At 38.6% G+C, this 12,992-nt stretch overlaps 1 protein-coding gene across 2 annotated transcripts in view; it reads left to right on the top strand.

Moving 5' to 3' along the window:
• Rasa2 (RAS p21 protein activator 2) overlaps positions 1-12,992 on the top strand; it is a 114,437-nt gene that overhangs the window by 54,602 nt on the left and 46,843 nt on the right. The window contains exons 6-9 of one of the 2 annotated variants that reach the window (XM_059268400.1): positions 2,490-2,573; positions 5,075-5,147; positions 8,543-8,619; positions 9,703-9,804. In XM_059268400.1, the coding sequence (XP_059124383.1) occupies positions 2,490-2,573; positions 5,075-5,147; positions 8,543-8,619; positions 9,703-9,804 (336 nt within the window). Of the gene's footprint in view, positions 1-2,489; positions 2,574-5,074; positions 5,148-7,569; positions 7,611-8,542; positions 8,620-9,702; positions 9,805-12,992 lie in introns of those variants that run through there. The other variant, XM_059268401.1, reaches the window with a different exon arrangement.

Raw genomic sequence — 12,992 nt, 5'->3', positions numbered from 1 at the left:
CATACATGCAGGTAAACACTCATACATAAAAGATAGAAATAAATAGCTAGATAAAAATAAAATAGAGGATAAGAAAGTATCTAATACTAAGCATGTCTGCCTAAGTATGATTGCATATTTGTATAGTCTCAAAGAACTTCCCCATAAGGTTATCTCATAGATAACCACTTCATAGTAATGAGACATCCAGTACTTCGATATTACATATTGTAAAGGACATCAAGATATCTGATTTCAATCTGGTCATGAGCAAATACCAAACAAACTCAGATTAAGTAATATGAAAGCAAGTATCCCAGGGGACATGGTACCCAAATGTAGTGTAGGATCCCATATTGCATCCTGGATCTTGGCAAAATAAGTGACATCTATAGATTAGTTAGTGTTAGCAACATTAAAGTTAATGTTACTTATTACTTTAGTTTCACTCTTACAGTAGTTTCACATTGGTTAACACTGAGTACTGGGTTTGCAGAAACTCTGTATGGTATCTTTACAACTGTTTGAGAAACACATGTTTTTGATGGTCTGTACCTCGTACATTGAACCTGTGTGAGTCTTAGTCTCATATCCACTGTACTGTCTGCACCATTGCAGCTTTTCACATCTAAAGCTGAATCCTCTTCTTCTTGTGTTTGTTTAGCTCCTCTCCACGGCCTTAGCAAATATCTGAGTTTACCTGTGTTTTCATGTCAGACCTTACATTTTTCTATCTCTAGACCTCTGTTTTTTAAGGTTTTCTTTGTCTCTGTATGCTATGAAATAAAATTTTTAAATGTCCTTGTCCACAATTTTATTTTCTGTCATTTTTGCTTCTGTTTTGGTTTTGTTGTTCACAATAGGCTGTATTTATTGATTATTTACATTGGAAACTGAAGTCACTAAAGACTTTGTATTCCTGAAATGCGCTTGAGTTGTTCTGTGGGTATCAGTTAAGTTCCTTGGAAGCAGTTTGTTCTGATTATAATTGCTTCTAAGCTTTGTCAGGCAGATGAGCACATATATCACAGAGCTAGTAAAGGCCCACCAGTCACAGAAGAAACTGGGAGTTGATTAATGATGCCTCATGCGTGGGAAAATAAAAACCCTAAAATATGGTTCCTTGGCCTGTGCTTTTTTGGTTAGTTTCAGAATTTTTTAAAATAATTTATTTAAATTATTGTGCATTTGTGTGAAGGTCAGATCCCGTGGAACTAGACTTACAGACAGTTGTGAGCTGCCATGTAGGTGCTGGGAATTGAACCTTAGTCCTCTGGAAGAGCAGCCAGTGCTCTTAATTGCTGAGCCATCTCTTCAGCCCTAGTTTTACAATTTTTAAAATTTGACTTTTGATGCCCAGTTTAATAGAAAGAAGTCTTATTTTTAATTTTCTCTTTACTTGTCAGTACTCCATTTGCAGTTCACCCATATATGTAATGAGTAAGTTGTTTGGAGAGAAATAGAGGATGTTTGCTCAGTAGCCCTGGTCCTTAGAAATAGAAAAAGAAAAAAAACAAACAAACCACTTAGCAGCATTCATGAGCTTCTGTTAGGCAGCAGGAAATGAAGACTTAGACATTAAACTAACTAACTTAGTAATAATTACTGAGAAACTTTGAGAATCAGATTATTAAGTTGTGTTCTGTGCTTTCTATAACTACAACTATAACCCATAAAGTGGATTGGATGGCCTTGGTGTTTATAGTCTAGAACATTTGCTACAGAATAATGCAGGAACTATTGCTGAGAACCCTCACGAAAGACTACAGAATTATGTGAAGCTTGCCCTCTATTTATGAATCAGATTTTAACTAAAACCACAACCATTTCCTTGTGTGTCATTCATGCTTTAGCAGAGGATATGGTGCCATGGTGCTGGCCTGGTTTGTAGTTTCTCATGTAAGGCTACACCACTTTCTTTTCCTTTTTAGAAGCCACAGCAGTTTTGATGTATTATCAAACCACAAAATGTACCTTGAGTATTTACCAGGAAGAAATGTGTTATGGTAGACTGAGTACCGATTGTGTCATTCCTGTTTACTTCTCTTTGGGCAATAATCATGTAAATAAGCAAATAACATCATTTGGAGTAGTTGGTGTATTGGAACTGCAAAAGTGGTAAATAATTTTAAGGCCTTTGAATATGTTAATTTCTTTGGGGGGGTGTTGGGTTTGGTTTTTTCGAGATGGGCTTTCTTTGTGTAGTTTTGGTGCCTGTCCTGGATTTTGCTCTGTAGACCAGGCTGGCCTCAAACTCACAGAGATCCACCTGGCTCTGCCTCCCAAGTGCTGGGATTAAAGGCATGCGCCACCCCCGCCCAGCTGTTGATTTCAATTTAAAGGTAATGTTTAGAGTTGAGAGTGCAGCTCAGTTGCAGAGCACTTGCTCTGTATATGTGAATTCAGGGTTCTGTCCCCAGTCCATAAGAAGGCAAAGGGGTGGGATGGGGGGAGATAATACGTTATGATTTTAACTTGACTCTAATAGTTTAAAATATCTTCCTTCTTAGCATCAAGGCATGCCATGGATTGCCTCTCATAAATGGACAAAGCTGTGATCCTTATGCAACAGTTTCCCTAATTGGCCCTTCTAGGTAATGTTTATTGAATTGTTACTGGATTTCCAAGTTTAAAGTTGGATTTAGAATTGGAAATGTAAAGTTCTTAGACCAAATGCTAAGTAGTTATGACATAAAATAATGCTTTAAAAGAAGAATTTTTAGTAAGTTCTAGTGTACACTTGGTAAACAACTAAGTTTGTTTTCACAGAAAGGTTCTGGGTGTCATTTCAGATCTGTTATGTATTTACTAGAACCATGGGGAAAACCTATATACCTTGGACCAGGAATGGAGGGTGTATGCCTTTAATCGCAGCACTTGGGAGGCAGAGGCAGGTGGGTCTCTGTGAATACTAGGCCACTTTGGTCTACATGACAAGTTACAGGCCATCCAGGGTCTAAAACAAAAAACCCAAATCATATAATCTGGCTGCCTTTACTTATAATATTCTTACTTTTAGATAACCTTAATTTCATACAAGTAAAAATCAAGTTTTAATAAATGTCAGCTCAATATAACAAAGAAGTTTCCATACTGTTAATCTGGAAAGCAGCTCAGAACTGAAAATTGCCTTTTCTATTCATGATATCAATGCTTTACGGAAAGAGTTCCAAGCTCTAGAAAAACTACTGAAGTCCCAGAGTGTGGTGAAGTGCACTTTAACGTTGCTTTAAATAGTCTACAACTTATGAAAACCCAATAGCACTTTGCAATATCTATATTAGAGAACTTCATTGTGGTTTCTTTAAGAGACTGACTAGGCTGGAGTTTATCTGCAACTTGAAGCTGTTAGAGTTAGGGAACAAAAGCATGGAATTTGTTCTTACACACACTTCCGCTTTATTACCTAGAGCTCTATTTTTTTTTTAAGTCACAAAGTTTTTGTTGTTGTTGTTTTTGTGTCAGGGTTTCTCTGTGTAGCTTTGGAGCCTGCCCTGGAACTTGCTTTGTAGACCAGGCTGGCCTTGCACTCACAGAGATTCACTTCCCTCTGCCTTCCAAGTGCTGGGATTAAAGGTGTGCGCCACCACCTCGGCAGGTCACAAAGTCTTAAAAAGTGTGTGTGTGTGTGTGTGTGTGTGTGTGTGTGTGTGTGTGTGTGTAAAAGTATCTGATACCATGGGAGCTGAAATACTGGTATGCTGTTATTACAGATTGGTTTTACATTTAAAGCCAAGAATTCATACAGCACACACATACACACACACACACACACACACACCATGTTAAAAATATTCAACCCTGCTAGGTATTAGAAACATAACAATAATCCTATACCTGGGAGGCAGAGTATCACAAATTCTGGCCAGCCTAAACTACTAGTTAAACCCCTGTCTCACAGAGAAATGGGGGTTGGGAGGGGGGGGAAAGTCAGCTTAGAGGTGCTGCTTGTTTGGAGTAAACTTTTTTGGTAGTTCTGTATTCAAACCCAGCCTATTGATGATAAGCAGTTACTCTACCAGTGAGATACACCACAACTCAGGAGGGTGCTCTCGTTTTCTGTTTAATGATTTCTATCTCATGAACAAATCCTTTTTTTTTCTTCCCCTGAGACAGGCTTTCTTTGTGTAGCCCTGGCTGTCCTGGAACTTGCTCAGTAAACCAGGCTGGCCTCAAAGTCACAGAGAAATACCTGTGTCTGCCTCCCGGTGCTGGGATTAAAGGCACACACCACTGCCGCCACTGTCCAGCTTCTCATGAGCACATTCCTTAATGAAACTTTAACATTTAGTAGAAACTATTTTTTTTTTTTAAATCACAGTTGATTTTGCTATATAATTGCACAAGACATTAGTTGAGTCTGGGTAAAGACACAAGACTCCCTGAACATTTATTTGTAAGTGCCTCAGAGTTTGTATACTCACTTGAGAATTAGCAGTTGGTTTGTTTACATCACTGTCAGGGCCACACCCCAGAAGTAAACTAAGTTAAGAGACACATCATGTTCTCCAGGTGTTTTCTCTTTTTTTCTTTTCTTTTTTTTTTTTTTTAAGATTTATTTCTTTATTATGTACACAGTGTTCTGTCTGCAGGCCAGAAGAGGGTACCAGATCTCATTACAGATGGTTGTGAGCCACCATGTGGTTGCTGGGAATTGAACTCAGGACCTCTGGAAGAGCAGCCAAGGCTCTTAACCTCTGAGTCATCTCTCCAGCCCCTCTCCAGGTGTTTTCAACATCAGGAAAGGCACTTGAAGCTCACTGCCTTTCTCCTCACTACTTTTTCTGCTTATGTAGTAGGATGTGTTGAATACTTTCAAAGAGAATTTGGCAATCAGCCTCTCACGGCCATGGAGACAGTAACCCAATCTTGGCATGTATAAATACCTAAAACTTGTATCCTATGTATGGATACTGTTCGATTTGAGATTGTGAGGCCACACTGGCTTTTCTCCCTTACACAGTATGTAAATTCTTATCTTCCCTCAGTCATCCTAACATTTAGACAAAGGTCAGGCTTCCTGGTTGGAAATAGCTTGTTTTATAATTGTGTACTATTAAGTTCTACAAGGTAAAACTCTACCACATTGGAACAGGAATGACCAAAAGAAGACAAAAGTAAAGAAGAAAACAAGCAATCCGCAGTTTAATGAAATCTTTTATTTTGAGGTAATTTCTTGTTTATATAAATATTAATATTTAATATAGAATTCTAGTTGATTTAACTTTGTAAACCACAGCCATAGTAATTATTTTGTCAGTTAATGTAACTAGTAATTTCTGTCCAGAAAGCAATAGAACCATGATGTAACACATGTAGCTCTGGGGTTTGGAAGTGGGGAGGGCTAGAGCCATCCCTAACCTGTAGTCATCCTCCTTGTCACAGCATCCTCCAGCCTCTTCCCACACTCTCCAGTCCACCTGACGCAGAGTGACTCTTCTGAGCATTCTTATTAAAACCTCTAGAAAAACAAGTATTACTACTCAGAAGATCTGAAATCTTTTCCCAGTTGATGATGTTTAATGATGAACTAAACATGAAGCTTGCATTTCATACCCCGTGAAAAGGCAGTTTTTTAAGGGAAAACATTAGCAAATGTGCCAAATACAAGACTCCTTGGGAGTGTGAAGCATTTCAAGCTTAAACCTTTATATCATTAATTAAGTTTTCCTTAATCCATTTTACTCTGTAGATATATCTTATTCATGAAGGTTGCCTTGAGCAAGTCCTAACCCCTAGACCACCAAGGTACATCTTCAGCTGCCTTGAGTTTGTCCAAATACAGTGCTTTGGTATCTTTGAAATATTTAATAAATCCTCTTTCATATTAATTGAAGACTGTAGAAAAATTTAAAAATCAAAATCTCTAAAAGATTATGTGATAACAGAATGAGTTACAATTGGTATTAATATGCTAGAACAATTTGTAGGTAGTTATCAAAAAGTTTTTCTTTTGTATTTCTCTTCTGTTCTGGAGAGAGCACCCGAGTACCCCTTCTCATGCCTGATTACTGTAAGAAAATACCAAAAGTGAAATAGGAAACTAGGGTGGGGGGAGGTAAGAAGCAAAGAAAAAGGAAAACATACAAATGCAAGAGACTTCCTTTCCTGAGGACTTGGTGCAGTTTTCTACATTTATTGATGGCTCTTATGTCTAACCATGAGAACATGAAGAAGATGGCCATTTTAAAAGCTGCTTCCAAAGTCACTCACTCTTGCATATAGTTCACACCTCAGATGGGCTGGAATTCACTGTGGTAGGACCTCATAACAAGCAGGTAGGTAACTTTTTGAAAGTCAGAGTCTGAACTAACTGCTCATCAAACCAATTTACCTGTCAGGCCTTGAAACATTTATTCATTGAACCCTTTGTTAGATACGTTCAGCAAACCAGAGCAAGACATAAGAAAGCACACACATATGTACATGTACACAGCTATAATGTGCAGCTCATACTGCTTGAGCCCAGGATCAAAACAGTCCAAAGAAAGACTAGATTTTCCTAAGTGAGAACAAAGAAAATAGTACAGAGAAAGAACATTTTAGGCACAGAGACAGAAAAACTGAAAGTTAGGCCCAAAGAACATCTGAGTAATGACTTAACCAAGTTTGGTAAGAAAATAACCAGAATTAAGAATAGAAAGATGGGGGTGGAGAGATGGCTCAGTGGTTAAGAGCATCGACTGCCTTTCTAGAGGACCTGGGTTCAGTTCCCAGCACCCACATGGCAGCTCACACCTGTCTGTAACTCCAGTTCCAGGGCTCCTGACATCTTTACACAGACATACATGGAGGCAAAACACCAGTGAACATTAAATAAAAATAAATTACCAAAAAAAAAAAAAAAAAAAGAAAGAAAGATGGGATAAACCAGTGAATGAGACCCTCCAGTGCCCGGCTGGAGAAGCTTTAATTGTAGTCATTGAATATCCTTGAGCCTAGAAAGAAGTAACTGTGATCTCTTAGCAGGTGCCTAAAATCTTGTGGTTTCAGTGTTCAGACAGCTGAGAGAGGGGCAAAGAAGAAAGGTACTGCAGGTCAAAATAACTGAGTATAGGAGGAAAAGGGAAACAAAATCAGAAATACCCGTGGATCCGTGTACAAACCCTCCACCGGGCAACAGATGTGATGTGTGCCTGTGATCCTAGTCCTTGACAGGTGGAAGCAGGGAAACCAGAATTTCAAGGCCAGTCTCAACTACATAGTGAGCATTAGGCCACCTTGTCTCAGAAAACAAATAAAATTTGCTAACAGAACAGTTCGTGACTGAAATATGGTAGGTGATAACTGTAGATCACAATACAAGTTTGTCACAGTCAGGAAAGCCAAGGAAATGAAGAGTTGCGACAGGGAGAACCACAGAAGCTCTGCACTGACTATTCAGCTACGGACGTGCTGCTTAATTTTCATACTGTAGCTTCCTCGTTGTTAAGACAGGATAATAAATCTAGCCCTGCCTGCCTCAAAGCAACATTCTGATGCGTAAAAGAGATGATGGCACAATAGCACTTTGTAAGCTGGGCAACACTGTGTGGCTTTAAGTTGTTTTTAGAACAAAATAAAGCAGAACGCCACCTGTGTATATTCCGAGGAAGAAAAGAGTAGCAAAAGGTGGCAGGATAGTCCCTCAGGTAAATTCAAAGCAAAGAGCTCTTCTGGGAGAAGGTCAGAGGAGAAGCCCAGGGACAGTAAGGGGTATGAGTTGACTACAGATTTGGTGAGGAAGAGAGATTGTACAAGGGTGATCTGTAAGGAAGCTGGTGATAAAGTGGTTACTGGTGGTGAGGAAGTACTGGCTCTGGGATGGATTAGTTTGAAGGTAGTTGTCTGAAAAAGAAAGAGCAGGAGGGCTATGATTTAAGAGGAAATTTTTTCTTAGACTAGAAGGGAGTGATCCAACTAGTGAGGAAAGCTGTAATTAAGATAGGTCAGATGCTTACAGCACATGCTGAAATACACTGGAGGAAGGGGCTGGCCTGGGGGTGCTCTTAGAATCATCTCTGGAAAGACTCAGGTGGAGAGGCCTGAGGGCCGGAAGTGGATGTTCAGCTGGGCGGCAGTTGAGGAGGTCCCTGCCTGGTGGCCTTGACACTTTGAGTAAACATGTGAGAAGGAAATAAGAGTAAGGTGGTGTGCTTTAAGAAGGGGGGAAAGACATCAAGGTGTGTGTAGAACTGTAGCTCTTTAAACATGGTGCTTTTCCTCTTTGTGTTACTGGCAGACACCTGTAAACCAGGAACTAGATGTTGCTACAAGTAAACTGATAGAAGTGGTATGGAGGAAAAATGCCTTTGATTTTTTTGCAGACACCTGTAAACCAGGAACTAGATGTTGCTACAAGTAAACTGATAGAAGTGGTATGGAGGAAAAATGCCTTTGATTTTTGTGCCACCTTTCCTTAGCTTTCTGGGGCCTCGTTAGTACACTTGCCATGCTTTGAAATATTACTGCCACACTTGACTCTTTTTATATTGGTAATTGAATATTTTGGGAATTGTCATTTTTGAGCTCACAATGGAAAAAGATACTTTAAAATATTTTTACTAAAATATTTTGTTTATAGGTAACCAGATCCAGTAGTTATACCAGGAAGTCCCAGTTCCAGGTAGAAGAAGAGGACATTGAAAAATTGGAAATCAGGTGTGTGCCTTGTGATTTTCCTAGAGAATTGATTTTTTTCCTCCTGTGTGGACTTTGATAGAATTCTCTATAGCAGGTTGGTAGATGAAACTTAGAGGAACAGACATCTAATTTAATCCAAATTATCTTTTCAAAATCTGATTTCTTTTCAGAAATACCAAAGTATATTTCTTGTGTAGGCAAAGACAACCTAATTTCACCTATTCTGCTTTTAATTTCCCTTAATTTAATTGTTCCTTAACTATCTGGATTATAGTATAATGAATGGAAAAGCAATTATATTTAAGCCAATTTAGAAATAATTTTTTTATTCTTCTTAACATATCTGCTGACTATCAGAAATTTCAGTGAGGTAAGGAGATAACTCCACAGGTGCATGTGTTTGAAGTTTGTGAGATTTCCTAGGTCTTAAATATCTGCTGTTTTGGAAAGGAAACTTTTGCAAATGCATGTGTAGGTGTGGTGTTAACAGTGTGTTATCTAAAAGGCACATTAATCATGTGTTCACAGTGGTAGGCAATATTTTTCTAAGTCACTGATCTTTACATATTAATTGTCTTCAAAAGAGAAACTGTAGTCTTATATTGTTTGTATTTTAGAATTCAGTTAAGTAACCCTTTTGTCCTTACTGCTACAGATTAAAAAAAAAAAACAAAACACTAAACTTTCAGATTTAAAAACATAAGTTTCTCCTTTTAGACTATTTAGAATTTGGCCAGGGAGATGGCTAAGCTGGTAAAGGCACTTGCTGCCCAGCCATTCTACCTGAATTCTGTCCCTGGGACCCACACGATGGAGGGAAAATACCAACTCCTATAAATTGTCCCCTGAGCTCTACATGTGCACAGTGGCATGTGCCCCTCCCCCCAAATTAATAAATTAAAATGTAATGTAGAATTTAAATTGTGATTTTTCAATAAAAGTTACTGTAGTACTTTGCTTTCAAAGTCTGGATAATGAGGTATATGAAGATGCTAACATCTCATTTTAAGCATGTAAAATTAATGTTATAATACTCATCAAAATCACTTGGAACTATTCGGCATAGTTCACAAAGACTAAAGCTAGGTTTTCAATTTTCAGGATTGATTTGTGGAATAATGAAAACCTAGTCCAAGATGTTTTCCTGGGTGAAATTAAGGTTCCTGTGAATGTATTAAGAAATGATTCCTGTCATCAAGCCTGGTAAGAAGACAATGCTCTGGTGAACTAAAGATGCTCAAGTAACACTCTTTAAGAAAGATGCATGCTTACTGGGGGTCAAAGTTACTGATATTAATCTGGTTGTGAATTTGTTATTAGAGAAAAGTAAGTACTTTAATGTAGCTAGAGTTTTTCTGGTCCTGCCTGGCCCACGGTCAGGACAAATCTCTCTCACCCGCCAGTCCCGCAGCCGTTCAGATCCAACCAAGTAAACACACAGAGACTTATATTACTTATAAACTGTATGGCTGTGGCACGCTTCTTGCTAACTGTTCTTATATATCTTAACCTATTTCTATTAATCTATAAGTTGCCTTGTAGCCCGTGGCTTACTGGTATCTTAACATCTGCTTCTCATCGTGGTGGCTGAAAGTGTCTCCCTGCCTCAGCCTTCCACTTCCCAGAATTCTCCTCTCTCCTTGTCCCGTCTATACTTCCTGCCTGGCTACTGGCCATTCAGCTTTATTTATCAATCAATCATCCACAGCACTTTAATAGTCATGATACTTGATCTGTGATACTGAGATAAAAAGAACTTAGTTGTCTAGGAATATTTTTCTGTTTAAAAATGAAATCTTGGGGCTGTAGAGATGGATGAACTCGCTGCTGTATCTGGACCACATTTCAGATCCCAGTAAAACAGTAAGACATCTCATGAACCACTTAGGAGAAGATGTTTGATCACAAGTCATCCTATGCAGTTCAGATATTTGGCTTTTTGATCACAAGAACTGTGGGTGAGAAGCAAAGGGCTTACTGAGAAGATGCAGTTGTTTTTGGGGATTGGTGTATGATTTTCCTTCACCACACACTATTAAAAATGCAGATAACCTTGGTGTATTTTCTGAGAGTAGAGTGTTGGCATTGAACTGATTCACTGTTTAGGAGCTCTGGGAGCTCAGTATTGACTATAGTGTTATTTGACCTTTTCATGGCTTTAGTGGTGATACTAAGTTTGATGTTAGTAAACTTAACGTTCAGACATTAAACTCATACTTATTTCAATGTGAAACGTTGTGTCTGTCTATAGCCCTTAAAAAACTGTCCCTTTTGCGTATCTTTGCCAAGTTCCTAGATTGGTGTTCAACTGAGTATGTAGAAACAAGCCTTTCTCAGTTATCATCTGTATGTGTGTTTGGGGGTGGTGCTTGTTCCTGTGGCTATGTAAACATGTAAACGTGCATGTAAAGAACGGAGCTTGATGCTGAGTATCTTTATCAATCACTCTCCTCATATTTTGTAGAAAGGACTTCTGAACCTGGAGCTCACTGATTAGCTAGGCTGGCTGGTCAGTGAACTCCAGGGAACCATCTGTCTTTACCTCCCCTGTGCAAGGATTACAGATGTGCATACTACTAAGCCCAGCTTTTTTGTGGGTGCTGGGAATCCAAACTCAGTCCTCATGATTACATAGCATGAACTTTATCAGCTGAGCCATCTCTCCAGCTTCTGTCACTTCTCTTTAAAGATCACTTTTAAAAATGAAATGTAATATGTGTGCTTACTTAGAGAAAAATAAGTACTATCACATGTATACAGTGTGTAATGATCAAATCAGTATAGTCAGCATGTCCATCTCCACAAATACCATTTCTGTGTGTTGAGAAACTAATTATGCAACGTTAATTGTTATAGACCATAGTTACTAACCTATTGGGTTATAAACATGAGAGCTGCTGTTCCCACAGCTGCATTTAGAGCCCACTCCCTACCTTTTCTCTACCCCTTCTCCCTCCTGCCTTCTAGCAATGCTGCTTTCTTCTTATGTGGATCAACTTTAGCTTTCACAAATGAGTAAGAACTTGTGGCCTTTATCTTTCTCTGCCTGTTTCACATGATAGATCTCCAGTTCCAGACAGATTACCACAAATGCTAGGATTTCACCCTTTGATAGCAAAATGTTTGTTGATGGGTGAATGGACTTAAATAATGTAGTGTGTACACACTGTGCAGTGTTAGCCATGAGAAACACTTTTTAGAACTCAGTTTCTGCTGCCTGGAAGAGGGGTTGACATTTGGATATCTAGGGATTGTTTTTGTTGTTTTGTTTACCATGACAGAGTTTCGATGTGTAATGATGGCTGGCCTGGAACTTGCTATGTAGGCCAGACTGGCCTTGAACTCAGATCTGCCTGCCCCTGCCTTCTGAGTGCTGAGATAAAAGGTGTGCCACCATGGCTGATACGGAGTATTCTGGTATTTCTTTTTGGTCTTTAAAAGAGCCTGTGTCTTCTCATAGTCTCCCTTATTTTAGACTTCTTTTTACATTATTTATTACCTCTATTTACATTAACTCCTCTAAATAAGCCTAAGATGTATTGGTGGGGGTGGAATAACTTTATCATTAAGAAAAATATATCAATATTTGCCCCCTCCATATGCCATGCTTTCTTGCATCTCCATGAAAATTTCTGAACCCAGTTTTTAAGTCTTTAAAATAATACTCCATACCTTTTAGTACAGAAGAGAAAAATGAGTTGTTGTATCTCTCAGAGCCCACCAAAATGAACTTGAAATCTGCCCCATGTCATGTACTTTCAATGACACTGTCTCTCAATATACTTTCCAAATTTGACAAAACTTTCTACCTTGGCAGACTGCGGAACATTAGCAGACAATAAGTAATTTTATTTCAGCTTCTTCTGTCAATAGTATAAATATTTTATGTGCGCTTAAGTGCTGGTGTCTTTGAGGCCAAAGTCGTTGAACCCTCTGGAGCTGAAGTTAAGGTAGTGGTGGCTACCAGATGTGGGGGCCAGGGACTGAACTCAAATCCTTTTCAATAGCACCATATGATCTTCACCACTGAGCATTCTCCAGCTCCCAATAATACGAAAATTTTAAAGTAGCCTGTCAGAAGCATAAATGCTAAAACTTATGCTGCATTAAAAAGAAGAATCTGCTCATCTCTGTATATTGATGTACGTTGTAGGGAAATACAACAATATTAATGCCATTTTATTTTCACTCAAGGTGCTTTGTCGCCTTGTAGCGCTGTAGCATCCTCTAGTGGGGCTGATGGTAACTGCATGTAAACGCCATAATTATTTCTTAATTTTGGTCTTGCAAAGGGTCATAATATCTTATCAATAGGCAGTAAGATGGTTTGAAGTTTTTCTATTTTCTTTTTTCTAATAATTTCCTTTAGTACTTGCCTATTATATTGGACT

Source organism: Peromyscus eremicus, chromosome 7, assembly GCF_949786415.1.
Source record: "Peromyscus eremicus chromosome 7, PerEre_H2_v1, whole genome shotgun sequence".
NCBI lineage: Eukaryota > Metazoa > Chordata > Mammalia > Rodentia > Cricetidae > Peromyscus > Peromyscus eremicus.
This window is presented reverse-complemented; position numbering and strand designations above follow the sequence as displayed.